Raw genomic sequence first — 18,661 nt, 5'->3', positions numbered from 1 at the left:
TATGTTTGACTTCATGGGTGCTTTCTCACATATATCTGTATCGAGATAAAATGTAATTATATATAAAAATCAATACATAATTTCAAAGATTTTACACAGCTTATACATTCCCTAAGAAAACACTCATTTTAATCCTCTGAACAATTCTAATAGAAATCTAGTAAAGGTGCAAACTTAACTTGTTTTTCTCGAACTGGTTCATCTAATTCACAAACTGTAACCACAGAGAGAACCGGCACTTCAGCACAGAGTAGTGCAACATTCAGATGATCAATGTTACTATCCCTTTTCTGGGAGCACTTAAGTAATATTTGGGTACACATGAAGCTGTGCCACATGACAGCTGCTCAGTCTAACTTGTCTTCAGTGGGGAAGCACCGGGTGACTTTCGGGAAGAAAGGCTGAGGGCTCACTGCTCCCATGTTTTGGCCCAGCCACTGCTCCAGGTTGCAATCATTTGCCTGCTTCTAGCACCCTCTGCAGGTGAACCGATGTTATGCATGGCTTCCATGCCAGGAAGAAACAGTCACAGAGAATTTGCAGAAAGCGGATGGGGCGGCGGTTAGAGAATGAGTAAGATAAATTGTCGTATGGGGTCAAAACAAATACGGTTAATTATTCAATCTATATTTTGAAATGAATTTACATGCAAATCAAGAATAAAATTGCTACTTATTGTGAGTATACTAATATACAGAAAACCCCCAAAAGGTAATACACACAAGACTGCCGCTGCAGGCTGTGCTGAGAATACCCAATGATAAATTACGTGAAAATAAAATGAAACCATGAACTCACCATCCCTGTTGGACAGCAAACAGACCAGGCCATTGAGGCACGTGTCGGAGACTTCGGTGATGCTGGTTGCGCATCTGCCAATCGTCTGAATAGTGGCTGCTGCGAACTGTTTGTCCTGGCTTTTCACATAGGTCTAGAACAGTTTGATTAGTTTCAGCACTGGGAGTATCAAGTGAAAACAAGCTAATTTTGACAGCTTTGTCAAGATGAAAGAATTTAGAATCCACAGTCCTCTCTTAAGGCCAACAGGAGCCAAGTGGTTGCTCACTTCATTTTTCTCTTGCTACGTAACGTGCTTCTTCTATAGCAAAGGCACATTTCAAGCCGGGGTCGTTCACCTGCAGCCAGTGACTAGAGGCTCCAGAACGGAGAATGGGAGCATCACCCAAAGACAGCAATTAGCTTAGGAGCTGAGTTGAAAAGATGCTGAGAACATGCTCTGTGGAGGTTTCGGTTCATTTAGCCAGCAGTACCTGTGAGCTCATGGAGAGAAGGGCTCACCTTTTCAGACACCACAAGTTCAGAGAAAAGGAAAAAGGGCCAATGGCTGACACTCAGCCGCTGGGAGGGTTTAAGAGCAGCAGCAAAGGCCCAGCAGCTATAGTGACTGGTGCTTCACCAAGGCTACAGTTCTGGTTCAAAAATCAATCAACATTGGACTTTCAAACAGAACGATGGTGTAGAGATGTAGTGATGTAAACTGAAAAACAGCTCTGACTAACAGAGGAAGTAAAAGGCCTTTACAAACCTTATGGACTTGGTGACTTTGGTTACAACTTTCCTAAGTTTAAAAGCTAATCTTTTATTTTTAAAAAAAGATTCCTAGCCCCAAATTCTAAGTATGCAGTACAGAATTGACTCTATGGGTATCTAAGAAGAATATGCATTAAAACAGTTATCTAATGAGAAATCAAAGGAAAAAAACAAAAGATATGGAAACAATATAGGAATTTAGTGCAAAGTCTCCAAGAGATGATGAAATGCTGAAGAAACAAGGGGAGCTTTCTAGTTCCATGAAAGAAAAGTGCTCCTCAATGGAGGCTTCAAAGTTGATTCTCCATGATAAAGTGCATACAGCCAATGAAATAAACTAATCAAAATCGACTCTCTCCTTCTACAGTGTGGGTCCTGGAGACCAAACTCGGGCTGTCAGGCTTGGTGGCCAGCACCTTTAGCAGAAGACAGCACACTGGAGTCACCAATCCCCACACAAATGTTTCTAAGCACTCCAATAACGTAGCTAAAGTTCAAGAGCAAGCTAAAGTAGAGGCAGGTCAATCAAGCAGGTAACCCGGTAACAGATGACGGGTTTCCACAGGCACACAGAGTGCTTTCAGAGCACAGGAAGGGCAGCTGACGGTGGCAGCGTGGACAGACCCTTACGAGAACAAGACTTTGAGCCAATGATGGGCCAGTCTTTCGAGTGCAATGGACACAGAGGGAACACACGACCATTTACTTTACGTCATGCATGTGCAGTGAATGTTTATTCTTGAAAGCAGAAAACTTCCCAGTGGCTGATCGTTTCCTAAATCTGTTTTTTTATGCAGCTGCATATTTCTAGACTGAGTAGGAGGCATATTTAACTTAAGACTGAACATATTTCTGAAACTATGATTAGCATTAGTATACAAACCTGAAATTCTCGAAGAAGAGTTGATATGTTGGCTTCATTTGCCAAGTTTGTCAAAATTTCAAGCTACAATAGAGAAAAAGCAAAAGTAAACATTTTAAAACACAAATGAAAAGGTGATTTTAATACAGGCTAAACCTCCAATTGAAAGTTGATTTTTTTTTTTTAAATCACTGTTGTGTGAGTCTTTGTATCTTTGAGGTAGTCAGTCTGTTTCCTTAAGTCTACAGAGACTAGATAATTACATAGTTCTTAGAAAATAATTAGGAAAAGAATCCCACATCTTCACTAATTGTCTTAATTTTACAATTTATATCTAATTAACCTAAACAATTTGTTAGTTCAACTTTTATTTTTAATAATTAATAAAGTTAGAAAACAACTTGCCCTTCACGTAATACTTCTGTTTTCCAGATATCAATTAACTTTCTTGATTGGTTATCTCAAATCCTCCCTTCCCAGATACTTAGACAATTTCAATCTCTATTCCAGAATTTATAAATGTAAGAAGTATGAAATTAAAAGTCTACCTCCACTGAGGTTGCTAGAAATATGCTTATCCCATAAAAAAAGATTTAATTATTCTAAAGGTGGGCACAAACATATGAGACTAACAGAAAACACAACTCAAGATATCTACCAGTACATTCATATCAAGTACTACATTAAAAATAAATGATATAAACACTCTAATTAAAAGGCACAGACTGTAAAAGAAGTTCTTTATATTCTGTGTAAAATTATTTTATCACTTATTTTGCTATATCTATTGGGAATCTGTTCTCTAAAAACATAGCTTGACTAGTCATTTTATTTTGATAAAAATATTGAGACCATCTTTTAGTGCAAGGGAGAGTCAAAGTCTCTGGCAGGCTTTACACTTACTATGTAACTGATGACCAAGTATCACTGCCTCTCCCTCTGAAGGCTGGCATTACAAGCCAGCACAAACACATGGGGTAGTTATTTTAAAATATTTTTAAAATTTAAAAACATTATTTTGGCAGTACTGGGAACTAACCTAGGTCTTTGAGCATGCTAATCAAACACCCTATCACTGAAACAAATGACACCAGTCTTTGTTCAGACAACTTTTAAAAAATAGCCTCAAACCCACTTTTTAAATCTATATGTATACTACACAGAACTGTTTTTCACTAAAATACATAGGACAGAGTTGCCAAACTGCTGCAAAACCACCCCAAATCCTGCTGCCTATAAATAAAGACAGGTTTGGTGGAATGAGACAAATTAGAACAATCAGGAAATTAACATCAAGGTTTTATTTCCACACAACTGTTTTATATGCTTATGTTTGACTAACTACCTCAATAGTAAGTAAACGCAAAGATCCAACTCAATATCAAATAAAGCATTTTGTTCCTCCCTTTGTTGTAAAAATACCCAGTCCTTCCACTCACAGTTATGACTTGTAATGTTTCATAATTATAAAGCAGGACTCTGTTTGTTGTTGATGTTAAAAATATCAAACTGTTTGTGTTTCCCCAATTTTCTTGTGAGTAAACCCGGTTTCCATGATAATAACACTGTCTCAATATTTCAAGAACGTCTATTCTTTCGCCGTTAGTTTTAATTTTTTTTTTTTTTTTTCAGAGCTGAGGACCAAACCCAGGGCCTTGTGCTTGCTAGGCAAGCACTCTACCACTGATTTAAATCCCCAATCCCCTCCATTAGTTTTTAATGTCTGTGATACAGCACATATTTCTAAGTCTATTTCTAGGCACTTCTTGCTCTGACTAAGGCCACGCTGTCTCACCACCACATTCTGTCACCTTCACTGCACTTTACGTCTCTGTGGTGGCAAAACTACTTAGGCTATTCCCAGGCCTCTACAACACCCACACACCCTACCAACCACAAAAAACATTCACAAAAAAGTGACTTTAAATCCTTCCAAATATCATTTTCCACAAGTCTCCCACAGAATCAGCCCCATCTTTTTATTTAGTATAGGACTTAAATCTCCATTGTCTGTTTAAAGCACAAAGTACTAAATTTATTTATGTATACAGTGTCTCTTTCAGCATGTTATCTGAGATATAGGCAACTAAACACATCTGAAAGTAACAAAATAACCAGCACATAGTAATACAGGCAAAGTATAAAGGACAATTTTCAAATATGTTTAAAAAAAGAAGAAGACTATAATTTACAGAGCTGGGGAAATAGCTCAGTTGGCAAAATGCAACCCAAGGACTTGATTTGATCCCTATCCACATACAAAGTGTTGGACATGTGGCATGAACTTCTTAGAGCTGGGGACAGAGGCAGGACTCCTGGCATTCACTTGACAGCCTTCCTTGTCTAGCTGGGGAGTTCCAGGCCACTGAGACAATTTGTCTCCAAAACAAAACAAAACAAAACAAAAAAAACAAAACCAGGCACCCGAGGAACAACAAACACCAAGGTTGTTCTCTGGCTTCTGCAAGCACGCACACCTGAACACACACATGCACACACAAGACTTTATTTTACAGATGCCAGAAGCTATCTCAACAACTCTTCAAAGTACACAGCTGCTAGAGAACCTGTATGAAACATACGGACCTTCAGAGTTTTGATCATAGTTGGATCAGTGGACCTGACATAGAAACTCTTCAGGTAAGGTTCAAACATACCCTAGGTCAACAAAAAGAAATATGTAAGTACATTTGTCATAGCAGTATGCCTGTTTGCTTCTTTGAATTAAATGCTCACAATATACATACCTTTCTCTGAATTGACATGGTTGCAATATTTTGTAAGACAATATACTGCACCTCCCTAGAAAGTAAAAAAAAAATTTCAGAAGAAATATCCAATGAAACATCTTTGAAAAAACAATACATTGAAGATAGTCTATAAGAAAACTCAGTGTGAACAAATTCCTTAAATACAATATTCCAAGTTTTTAATAAGTATAAGGCATTTATATCTTCTTTCCAATGCAATTTTACCCTGGAATACTAAAAAGTTATGTATGGTAGGTATATCATGAGATAGAGTTAGAACTAAGTGTTATAATACTGCACCTCTAAAGGCCAACACTGCTGCTCTGCACTCATGAAGGAAAGGTGATCACAGTGCTAACTCAAATCCTTACCAGAGGGTCCACAGTACCACTCAACCGCAAGTCAAAACAAAGGCTCTTTATGCTATCCCTAAGTCCTAACTAACATCTACCAAAGGCTCAGAATCTGATATTAACTTCACATTAATCTGGTAAGGGCCTTATATCAAAGAACCATTCCAGATCTTACAAGTGCCATTTGAGTTATCCACTGAAAACAAACATTACTGAGCTGGTAACAAAAAATGGGTAGAGATCAAGTGAAGCAGAGCAGCACTGAATGAAACCGCTTCTGACTTGTTTCTCAGACAGCAGTCCATGAGTAAGGGCTGGGAATGTGAACCCCTAGGAGTGAGGGACAGATCAGCACACACCTTCCCATCCCATCGTGCAGGTGTGCTCTAAAGGAAAGAAAACAATTCAATCGAACAGCTAGCGCTGTGAAATGTCTAGGGCACACTGACCAACAGAACAATGGATGACGATTTTAAACATAAAAAGCCTAATGCTAACTTTAAAACTCTAATGAAAGAACTCGTCATGACAACTCTTTTTAAGTTTTGCTGTTTGTTTGTTTGTCTGAGATTGTGGATCTGAACTACTGAATTATACAAAGGGAAGTTGTAAAAGGTGGCATGTTCTAGCTACCATATAGAAAACAAAAGAGCACAGGGCTTATTAAATGAGTAATTCTTTTCTAGTAGCTACTCTTGGGGGTTAAGGAGAGGATTTAGCAGACAGGAGGGCTTCCTGAGCAAACATGAAGATGGTTCAAATCCCCAGCACCTATGCTGAGAGTGAGGCCTGGGAGCCTGTAACTCCAAGGCTATGAAGGGTAAGGCAGCAGGCTCCCCAGAGCTTGCAGCCACCAGCCTACCAGTTAATAAGAGACCTTGCGTCAAGGGAATCTGGCATAAAGTCAGAGCAGAATACCAGACATCCTCCTCTGGTCTCCATATGCCCCAGGAACACACATGTGCACATAAATCACACGCACACATACAGCCTTACTAACACACATGCATACACCATCGCGCGCGCGCGCGCGCGCACACACACACACACAAAATCAAAGCAAAAAATACACAGTTATTTTTAAAACTGAAGAAACCAGTGATTGAACATACCAATTTTATATGAAGTAGGGCTCTGCCACAAGCAATATGACATGGTCTCTGTAGTATTCTAAGAAAATGGTTCTTAACCTGTGGGTCATGGCCCCTTTGAGTGCCAAACAGCCCTTTCCTATGGATCACCTAAGACCACTGGAAAACACAGATATTTACACTGTGATTCATAACAGCAGCAAAATTACTGTTATGAAGTAGTAACAAAAATAATTGCACGGTTGGGGTCACCACATGAGGAGGAACTGTATTAAAGGATCGAGCGTTAGGAAGGTTGGAACCACGGCTCTAAGGTCAGATTTAACACACTGAGCAAAGCTAGCTGAGAACACTTCAGTAAAGGTTTCAGTGACTTCAGAATAACTAAAACTTCAAAACAGCAAGACTACCATCCCCAACAAAGCAAAATGCACGCTCTATGTTGCAACATAATTTAATCTCTCTGGACTTGAAGCTAAAAACTTCCATTTCCATCCCCAACAAAGCAAAATGCACGCTCTATGTTGCAACATAATTTAATCTCTCTGGACTTGAAGCTAAAAACTTCCATTTTTTTCATTAAGATGATATCTTTTTTTTTTTTTTTGAGCTGAGGATCGAACCCAGGGCCTTACACTTGCTAGCAAGTGCTCTACCACTGAGCTAAATCCCCAACCCCAAGATGATATCATTTTATAATAACCCATTAAGTATGAGACCTTATTTATGAAGTAGTCAGCTATATATCCCAGGCTCAGAAGACAGACTGCATTTGCTCCAACACTGCATCTGAGAGAATACAAAAGAAAAGAACACATGAAAACCACAACCTACCTATTGCTACGCAGTAAGCGCACCAGGGATTTAGAAATAATGCCAGCCTCTGACTTGGGTGAAATGTGCCAGTACAGCTGAGCAACAGCCATAACCACCTGCAAGAAGAGACGCAAGAGCACAGTGAGCATCCAAGCGACAGTGTCGGAATGCCTGTCAAGTGAAATCAAGTGTCCAAGCCTTTGCAGGGGGTGGAAGTCGCTTTCCCCAAAGTACTTCCTCTCTTCAAAACATACTTGTATTTGAGATCAGAATGTTAGCTGATGTCATAAAGGATGTGAGCAGGTGTCAGACATGACCATTTTAAGTAAGAAGGGGCCTGAAGTTGGGTATGTGTCCTTACAAGAACCAGAAAAAAGACAATGTCAAAATGAAAGCAGAGTACTGAGGGACTCATCTGTAAGCCAAGAAATACAAGGTCACCCGCAACCACCTTCAGATGAGGAAAGAGGACAGCATCTCCCTCAGATCCTGAGAGAGAGGGGTGCAGCCTATTTACACCTGACTTCAGGCTCCGGGATGTCTGGAATAGAATAAACCCCCGTCCTTTTCTTCCACCTAGATTGTGGCAATCTGGACAGCAGAGACAGGAAACTAACACATCCTGGGAAAAGCAAACGACATAAATGAACTAACTGCCCACGGTGGCAATAGCACTGGGAGAAAACAAAAACAAAAAGCCCTGCATGCTGTCCACCTGAGTGCTGCTGCTCAGGGTAAAGAGAGGCCAGCCCAGTTTCTAAACCCTGCCAGACCCTGCGGGCGGGGGCATCGCAGCAACAAGCTGTCTGAAATAAAGGAAGTGGTTCAAAATGTAGTAACAACAAGGTGTTTGCAGCACTCTGACTTTTTAAGATGTACAACTTTAAGGCTAGTCTCAGAGCAGTCCAGAGCTATGGTAAGGGGAACAGACTGTTCTAGAAACAAATCAGTACCCTGTTTCTCTCACACACCTCTACATCCAGATTCAAGAAGAGACTCCTCACCACTGAAGTACCTGATTAGCATGTGGACTGCTGAGACATCGATGGATGGTTCAAAAGACAAACAAACACTAAGTTAGTTCTGCTCCGTGCCCCAAGTTCATAACAGTACAGGGCAAGGGTTTCAGGCATGTCTAGTCGGCACTCCACACACTAAAGTGCTTGAGCTAAAGACATTCTTTATAAACAAAAATCATCTTAAAAAAAACCAGTTATGGAGTCCTGAATATATTGTTCTTTGTAATATTTAAAAAAAATAATAAGTTGGCTTTATGGCTTTCAGATAGAACCTGGGAATTCTAGAACAATATTTTATTTCCTCACTTGCGCTGATAAAGTATAAGACACCCAAACCCATATACAAGAAGGAAAACTCTATTTTCTATGTGTCAAGACACAGCTTTCACTTGGTATGACATCTTTTGAATATATTAGTCAAGTTGATCCCCAATCCAAAAGAACTAAATGACCTACCTCCTTTTGCCTCATTATCTATAAAGACAACAGCTTAAGGTTTCCTCAACACCACATCTGAAACCTGAAGGCCAATTTGTAAAAAGCCACTAGGGAAACTCTCATAACTCCAAAATCCAGACTGGCTAAAAGAATTCAGTCAACAGGCCTTCTCCAGTGCACAACACCTGCTCCTAAACAAAGCATTCCATACTGCACGCTCATCTTAACCATCTACGTCATCATGCCCATAGTCTTCTGCTTCTGGTTCTGCCTCCAATGCAGTCACTACCTGACCCATCAAGCTTTCTGAAAACATTCCCAAAATACCCTTTCAAACTTAAGAACAAGTGTGTGCTCCTTTGTTTTGTTTTTGTTGTTGTTATTATTTGTTTTTTGAGACAGGGTTTCTCTGTGTAGCCTTGGCTGTGCTGGAACTCTCTATGTAGACCGGCCTGGCCTTGAACTCACAGAGAACTGCTTGCCTCTGCTTCTGGGATTAAAAGCATGCGCCACCACCACCCAGCTATGTTTCTTTGAGACAGGGTCTCCCTATGTAGTCTCAGCTGGCCTGAAACTCCCTATGGAGTCCACTCTGCCTTCTAACTCACAGAGCTCCGCCTGCCTCTACCTCCTAAGTGCTGGGACTGAAGCTGTGAACAACTACACCTGGCAAAAACAAGACTGTTGTTTTTAATTTTTGTAATTCTTCAAAGGTCAGGCTTCATTTACATTTATACAAAGCAAGGTAACACAATATACTCAGAACCATGGCAGCCTATTTGGTGCACTAACAAAGAAGCAGGGACCCCAAATATGCGCAGAAACAACCAAGTACCCTAGGACTCAATATCTGGCATTGTTAGCAAGCATCTGAATCTGAAAAACAACTCCCAAGACAAAATGAAGCTAACAGTGAGTGAGTAATGCCTAAGACAGTGAGCGGCAGCTCCAAAGAAGACTAGGCACACTAAACCACAAGTATGTATGAACAGTATCGTGAATTCATGTTTTTCTATGACTGGGCTTTTGAATAATGATTTGGAATCACATTATTAGTAGTAACATAAAAACTTCTGCTAACTGCTAAGTACACAAACTTCTAAAGGCTAAATTCTCAACAAGTGCAGAAAAGAAAAGAGTCAGTGTAGTTCCTTATATTTGAAAAAAATAATTCATTATTTTCTTATTTAAAACAAATTTGGGTATATGTTTAACTTCAACTTGTCTAGCCTTTAACTGTAACAGCCAGCAGAAAACACAGGGTAAAAAACAATGAATTCAATCATACTTAAAGGCAGTGGTCATGGCCTAGAGCAACGGCTCAGTGGTTAAGAGCACTTACTGGTCTTACAGGGGATGGTGGCTCACAATCACCTACAACTCCAGTTCCTGGGGATTTGAAACCCTCTTCTCACCTCTGTGGGTGTACAGGCATGCATGTGGTGCACATCATATACATAGAAAACACACACACATTTAAACAACTGAATCTTTAAAAAAAAAAAAAAAAAAAAAAAAAAACCCAGACGAACATTCTGCAAATAATTCTAAAAACTCTATAAAATACAACTTGTTTTTGTTAGCATTAATACATACATACCAGTATTTGTGAATATATCTATTTATACCGATGACAAAGATCTGGAATAAATGCATTAAGGCATAAAGCTGATTCTTGAATGAGGAGACCAAGATATTATAATGTATTACCTGGTTGTCATGACATACATTTCTTAATACGTATTTGTCTAAAGTTTATGGTCATTTAAAAGAAAATATATCAAACAAATAAGCAAAAGTCTGTGAGACTCAAACAAAGATGATTTTTAATTACTAGCAATTCCAATTAAGCTTATTACCATGGGGCATTTTACCCCAATGCTGGAGGCCTCAAAGAAGACATGCACCCCATCACTGAACTACATTAGCCAATGTTATGATATAGTCCCTTAAGAACTTCATCAGGCAGATTTCACATTAGGGAAAACCATCCTATCTGTTATTCTCAGCTATGACAGCAAACCTGACAGACACACCTACATCCTTACATAAGGCCCAATACAAATCAATCAATTCTCAAACAAAGTGAGCTTGTGTCTTTAAACAAGCCAGTTAATACAACCAGAAAAAAGCAAATGAGTCCATTGGACTATCAAGCTAGGCATGCTCATCAAACCCTGATTTTGTATGTCTAGAAACAAAGAAAGCTAAAAAAACATTTAGAATACAGACTTGGGTCTCTAAAGCTTTATGTTATATCTCACATCTTCCCAGCTACCCATCACATGTGTCTGCTGTAAGAACAGTCACATGCTCAGTACTGACTGCACATTTGTTTGGTTTTTCAATTTGTGAAACAGTTCTTTCCTAGTCTCAACATACCGCTGCATTCCTGCTCTGAAGCAAAGGCTTTGTGTTTCTAATTAAGAGTCTATGGTCTGGATCCATAATATATGGCCTCTTCTTGTCATTCTTTTCCTTCTCTTCATCATCAGATTCATAGAAATTCTTCTCATTGTCTTCTAGACCATCATCCTGTGAAGAAAACAATCCAACCCCAAGATTAGGCGAGACTTTGAACAGCCAAGACATTACACAGCCAAAGAAACTATTCCTGTAAAAACATCTACAGTAAGAGACTGGAGAGATGGCTCAATCCACAAAGTGCCTGTCTTGTAAGCATAAGGGCCATCTCCAGTATCCAGAGAAGAAGCTGGACATGATGGCACGCACTTGAAATCCCCGCACTAGAGAGACATAGTCATCCATGGGGCTCACTAGAAAGCCAGACATGGAAGATCTTCTCCAAAAAAAAAAGAACAAGGCCATCTCCTAAAGAATGACTGAAGGTTGACTTCTTTATACATATACCAATAAAATTTTAAAACAACAATAATAATTTACTGCGGAATTCTACTATTGAGGCAATTTAAAACATTGCACAATCAACATGGAAAGGTTAATTTTTCTCATTATAATACGTAATACTGCTATTAATTCATAGCAAATCTCAGCAGAAATTCTGACAGTTGCTCAAAGAGAAGAAATGATTAGATTTTAATAAGACATAATAAGAATAACTGAAAGCTATGAGCTACTTGCACAAATTAAAGTCATTCCAACTAGATCAAGAGTAAAAAGAGGGAAGAGGGCTGTGAACTGATAGAGAAGTTTGACTGCTAAGAACTGGTCAGCAAGGTCCTTGGTAAGTCGAGAGAAAGGCTCAAGGCTTCTGTTTGCCAGCAGACACTTGGTCCCACACACAAACAAGCATGCACATACACGGTAATATACATATACTTTCAAGTACAATTTTGAGGTCACATTTTTTACCAAGAAATATATATTACTTCCCTCATTGTCAGTTTGTTTTTACGTTTCTGTTATCTGAGATCCAAAAATATAGTGCAGAAGATTCCAGAAATAAAAAAAATTCTTAAGTTTTAAATTATGAAGTACTGTCTGTCAGTAGCAATGTGTGTTTCATGCTTTCTGTGGTTTCACATGCGCACTGCTAGGGAGAACAAGGGTACATGGGATAGAGAGATGAATCACATCCCAGGTGGGAACAGAAGTAAACAATATGGAGCTTGAATCCCAAACTTTAACAATCAATAATTAGACTGAATATAAATAAATATACCAATTAAAAGACCAGTCCAGCAGAGTAGATTAAAACACACAACCCAACTGTATGCTGCCTACAAGAAATGCACTCCACACTAAAGGTACAGGTGAACTGAAACTCTTAAGAGGCTAGTAAAAAAATGTAAGAGTGTCAGACAAGTGGGGCAGCTGTAACTGTATCACCCTCACACAGTCATTTTGGAGCAATTCAAACCGCTACAGGAAGACACTATACATCTTAAATTATCTCTAGGGAGCCCAAGCTGGTCTTAAACTTACAATCCTCCTGGCTCAGCCTCCTGATTGTTCCGTATGTAACATTCTTGAAATGATGAAATTATAGAAATGGAGAAAAGCTAATGGTTACAGAGTTTTGGGACTGGGACAGCTGATATGCTAAGCACTACAAACGTTACCAAGTAATGGAATTTCTGAAACTCCTGCCAGTTTCATTATCCTGATCATACTACTAACTTACAGTTTTGCAAATAATTACTATTGATAAAACTAGGTGAAGGAATATCAGATCTCTCTAAATTCTTTTTTTTAAAGATTTATTTTTATTTTATGCGCACTGGTGTTTTGCGTGCATGTATGTCTGTGAAGGTGCCAGATTCCCTGGAATTGGAGCTACAGACAGTTGTAAGCTGTCATGTGGGTCCTGGGAATTGAACTCAGGTTCTCTGGAAGATCAGCCAGTGCTCTTAACCACTGAGACATCTCTCCAGCACCCTAAATTAATTCTTACAAATTGCATGTAAGTTTCAATTCTTAAAATAAAAATTTAAATAATTAAAATTAAGGGGATAAAAGCACTAACTCACTTAAAAGTGATTTCTATATGTTACATTGCAACAATAAATGAAATCCTCAAAAAAGTTAACATTACTTAATAAAATATTTTTCACTTGCAAGAGCTTCTACAAGTACTTGACAAGAAGACATAGTCTTTAAATTTGCACAAATATCATTGGAAAAACACTTTTCTTCAAAAGTAAGTTTTAGGGTTTATAACAACAGCAGCTCAAGGGTTGTTAAATCTAAAAAAAAAAAATATAGAAATTATCTAAACATGGGACTAGAGAGATGGATCCAAGGTTAAGAGTGCTTATTCCAGTTCAGTTCCCAACAATGAAGGCAGGCGATGCACAACCACCTGTAACTCCAGCTCCAGGATATCTAATGCCTTCTTCTGACCACATGAGCACCTGCACATGGGTAAACATACCCACACATGGACACACAAAAATAAATCTTTAAAGAATGAAAGAAAAGAAGAAGGAACCGAGAGAGGTTGGAGCTGAAGCTCAGTTGGTGGAGGGCTTGCCTAGCATGCGGGTTGGATCCCACCACTACATAAACTGGATCTGCTGGCATGCCACTGGAATCCCAGCACTTGGGAGACAGAGGCAGGAGGACTCAAGTTCAAGGCTACCCTCACCTACTCAGTGAGTTTGAGGTCAGACTGGGTTACCCGAAAACTTTGTCTGAAAAAAACAAACAAGCAACAGAAATAACTTACTGAACCAAAGAAAATTCACCCAACTTATACTCATTGAAAACAAGTTTTTAAAAATAATATAATATCCATCTTCAAAACTAAGCTAGAAATTATCTAGGTACTATGGTACAAGCATCTCTGAGGAACACAAGATTGAAAGTTCCAGGCTAGCTTGGGTCTACAATAGGGAGACTAGACCTAAGGCAAAATTAATTGCTTAATTGGTTAATTAATCAATTACATTTAAACTAGAACTTATTAGCTTCACTTAAACTGCTTTCTTGAAGTGTTTACAGAGGACTACAGTGAGAGAGACACACTCTCATAGCAAGGTCAGAGCTGGTTGCTCCTCTACTGAGCTCCAGGCCATGTGACTCTGTCACATGCATTAGGAAGCCAGGAAATGCTATGTAAATAATCAAGGGTGAAGTATTCAATTACTATAGTTCAATTATTATGGCTGGACTATAAGCACTCGCTGAAAACCTTAAATCAAAATTAATCAAACATGTTTAGACTCTACCTGAAAATAATACATAAAAGCCTTTTTAAACTTTAACTACCAAACACAAAACTGCAGCTAGAAATAAAATCCTAAAATGCTCATAAATGCTGCTTTTAATAAGCAATTATTTGTTCTGTTTCTTCTTCATTATTAATTAATATATTCTATTAGAGTTTGATTACATTATTTTAATGGAGAGCATATTTTTAATACAATTTTTAGTCAAAACAAACCCGTTTAGGACTGTGGTAGTGACTTTAGTTGAAGATTCCAGGGGTGATTCTCTCTCATTACTATTTCCCACACAAGAGTCAAGGACGTTATATAGTTATGTAAAATCTTTCTAGAAATTCTTATTATATTAATTCTTACAATTTCCTAACATAGATGGGAGAACTTGAAATAACATTTATATGTAGCCCAGAAAAGCCAAAAAGTTAAATATCTCTACTTTAAAGTTTTAATAAGGGGCAATGAGATTAAAGCATGCTGCCTGCAGATAAAACATCGGCCACCAATTCTTTATTAAAGACATAGTCACTCCAAAAATTCTACTGTAGGTTTTTACAAATTTTCCTTTGGTTCTTTCTTTTCTCTTCCTTTCTTCTTTTGGAGACAGAGACTTCCTACGTATCTCAGACTGACCAAACCCGGCAGTCCTGCTTCGGGTCCTGGAGAACTGGAATTACAATGTGGACCACCATGCCTAGTTCTCAGAACGTTTGCATCTGGCTGCATGTATGTGTACCAACTACTTACTGCTCTCTGCTGCATCCAAATGGTGGGAGAGGGGACCCAGAGAAATGAAAAGGCCGATCGTGAAGCTCATTTTGTGAGCATGACGAGGAGGAACCATTCACCAATAACAGGCTTAAGTTTGAACTGACTGTGGATGTGTTTTTTGAGATTTTTAACTAGAGAAGAGACAGTGGCTCCAACAAAATGGATGCCAAATACACAAAGCCAGCATGGCGGACAAGGACAGGGCCAGTGTCAGTGCTGGTGCTTATCAACCTCCCTACACACAGCCAGCATGGCGGAAAGGACAGGTCCAGCATGGTGGACAAGGACAGGTCCAGCATGGTGGACAAGGACAGGGCCAGGGTCAGCACTGGTGCACTATCAACCTCTCTACACACGGCCAGCGTGGTGGACAAGGACAAGTCCAGTGTCAGCGCTGGTGCATTATCGATCTCTCTACACAGGGCCAGCATGGTGGACAAAGACAGGTCAATGTCAGCACTGGTGCATTATCGACCTAACAGTGTTGTCACTACTGTAAACTTGAAGGAGGTGTGTATTATAAAATTTCTATGGAGAGTAAGTTCATTAGTGAAGCTGACCCACGTGGTCAGTCTCCAGTAAAATTTCAACACTGAGAGGATGCCCACCCATGACCCAAGAAGCGGAGACTCCCATTTCCAGAACCGTGGAGAAGGTATTCTTGTGTACAGCGCCCAGTATAGAGTGCATCTGCTAGAGTAGCCTGCATTCAACAGACCATAAAATAAATACAGTTCATATGCTCAAGGAATGAAAGGGTAAAACAATTTTTATAGAAACATCAGATTTAATGTTTATGTCATTTTTATATAAAGGGCAATAATTTTGGCAATTACAGAGTTAATTAAATTTGTCAATCTTTTAAAAAAAATTCAACTTGACTGACTATACTTTGTGACACCGTTGACCCATCAAATAGGGGAAGATTCCTGCTATCTTAAAGATAATAAATAACATACTTAACTGAGTAAGTGGAAGTTCAAAGTTGTTATACTTTTGACACCACTGAATAGTTGAAAGATAGTCGTTCTTTGTTAAAAGTTATGTGAGTGGAATGAATCTTACTTTTTCTATATCCAGGAACAGAAAAGCTATTTAAACAAGCAAGGGAAACAAGCTATATTAAGAAAGATAAGTGGTCTGTCTGCTTAAGAGTAAAAACAAATGAGTTTGAAAGACCTCGAAATGAACTTCATGAAAAGGAATTGCCAAATGTTCTACTTAGGATATTATCATTTTCATAAACATAAAAGATAAACCAATTCTAACACACCTCCACTCACACTGAAAGGCACCCTGTCATAACTGTTCTGATTTTAGTAGAACTGCTTGATTCCAGAGCTTCCTCTACAGGATGGAGTTCAGTCCTGATCTGAAGAGTGAAATCAGGCAGTTCCAATGTGTGCATGCATCTGGTTAGTACTAAGGAGAAAGGCTTCTCCCACACCCCAGATAGCTGTGATGGAAGCCTTTCAATATTATCCCACACATGAAACCCTTGTCAGAGTACACTGTGCACATCATTGCAGTCATCTTCCTATTTTAGTTTCTCAGTCTACAGATGAAAGGTGTAACCAAAAAAAAAAAAAAAAAGGAAAGAAAGAAACTAAGTTATACACTTCGATGTCAGAGGCAGGGGAAGAGGAACAAGTTTTAGAGGTGCCTGCACCAAAGACATTCAGCACACGTTCAATTAGTGGGCTACAGAGATGGCTCCATGGTAAACACTTATTGCTCAACCACGAACCACGAGGACCTGAGTTTGGATCCCCACAGCCCACACAGAGGCTGGATGTGGTGATGCATGCCAGCGACACCAGCACTGGAGGAAAAGACAATAGATCTCCAGGGCTCACGGCCCGCCTGTCCAGTCACAACAGCACACTTCAGGTTCAGGGAGAGACCCTGACTTTACAAAGGTATGGTGGGGATGTAGGGACGGTCCAGATGTTAAGAGCACAAACTGCTCTTGAAGAGGAGCCAGGTTTGCTTCCTAGCACCCAAGTGGAAGTTCACGACTGCCTGTAGCTCTGTTTCCAAGAGATCCAATGCCCTCTTCTGAAGGCACTGTGCAAGCATGGTACACACACACACACACACACACACACACACACACAACACTCATACACATAAAGTAAAACTAAATTTTTATATATGGTAGTTTGAAAGAAAATGGCCCCCAAAGGGAAAGACACTATTAGACCTTGTTGGGAGTGGACTTTGAGGTCTCTGATACTCAAGCTATGCTGAATGTCATAGTTCACTTCCTATTGCCTACGGATCAAGGTGTAGAACTCTCAGCTTCTTCTCCAGCATCATTGTCTGCCTGCATGCTGCCATGTCCCACCATGATGATAATGAACTGAACCTCTGAAACTATAAGCCACCATATTAAATGTTTCCTTTATATGCATTGTCGTGGTCATAGTGTCTCTTCACAGCAGTAGAAACCCTAAGACATATAAGTAAAGTGGAAAGGTAATTGATGAAAAATAAACATTCTAACATCAAACTCTTGCCTTGACATGAACCCCATGAGAGAGTATACTTGCACACACATGTGTACACATGCAAAACTGTTTAAAAGATTCAAGTAATATACATGTTTCTATTGAGAGTTTGTCTTTCCATTGAGTGGTGATTTGAATGAGAATGGCCCCCACAGGTTCATGTATTTAAACGTTTGCTCCTTACTCAGTTGAATTGTCCTCGGAAGGATTAGGAGGTGTGGCCTTCTTAGGGGACACAAGTCACTGGGGGTGAGCCTTCAGGTTTCATAAGCCCACACCATTCAGTGTGCTCTCTCTGCCTCATGCCTGTGGATCAGATGGAAGCTCTCAGCTACTCTCCAGCGCCATGTGTGTCTGCTGCCTTGCTCCCCAGTGTGAAGGTCATGGACTCGCCCTCTGGAACGGTAAGCCACCCCCAATGAAATGCTTCCTTTTGTAAGTTGCCTTTGTTCTCTTCACAGCAACAGAAAAGTAACTAAGACTGGGGGGAAGGAGCACACAGGAAGCAAGGGAGGCAGCGGGTACCAAACTCCCAGACACAGACACAGAGAAACTTGGCTTAAATCTTCTCATCTCATTTGCAAAGTGGGGAACATCTTGGAATAAGGAAAGCTTTGTGGTTTCTAGAAGGTATCGTAGCAACCCTGAGTAGATGGAGATGTAATGGCATGACAGAGGATCACAGTGCAACCTGGGAGTGCTGTGGGGTACACAGGACCAAAAACTGTGAGCCAAGGAACTGGGGGGCGGGGTGATGCACACAGGGGCCTCACTAGGTCCTTGCACATACACTGTGTGTTTAAATTTTTCTGTAACTTAAAACAGCGAGTCTAGCTTCTAGACTACTAATCAAGC

At 39.6% G+C, this 18,661-nt stretch overlaps 1 protein-coding gene across 3 annotated transcripts in view; it reads right to left on the bottom strand.

Moving 5' to 3' along the window:
• Positions 1-18,661, bottom strand: part of Ap3b1 (adaptor related protein complex 3 subunit beta 1) — a 205,645-nt gene that overhangs the window by 112,664 nt on the left and 74,320 nt on the right. For all 3 annotated transcript variants that reach the window (XM_036206993.1, XM_036206994.1, XM_036206995.1), the window contains exons 8-13: positions 11,263-11,415; positions 7,442-7,539; positions 5,161-5,215; positions 5,000-5,071; positions 2,435-2,497; positions 799-931 (exon numbers count right to left, since the gene is read on the bottom strand). In XM_036206993.1, coding sequence (XP_036062886.1) covers positions 799-931; positions 2,435-2,497; positions 5,000-5,071; positions 5,161-5,215; positions 7,442-7,539; positions 11,263-11,415 — 574 coding nt within the window. The remainder of the gene's footprint in view (positions 1-798; positions 932-2,434; positions 2,498-4,999; positions 5,072-5,160; positions 5,216-7,441; positions 7,540-11,262; positions 11,416-18,661) is intronic.

This window comes from Onychomys torridus, chromosome 15 (genome assembly GCF_903995425.1).
Source record: "Onychomys torridus chromosome 15, mOncTor1.1, whole genome shotgun sequence".
NCBI lineage: Eukaryota > Metazoa > Chordata > Mammalia > Rodentia > Cricetidae > Onychomys > Onychomys torridus.
The sequence above is the reverse complement of the archived record's forward strand: the minus strand, read 5'-3'. Positions and strand labels throughout refer to the sequence as shown.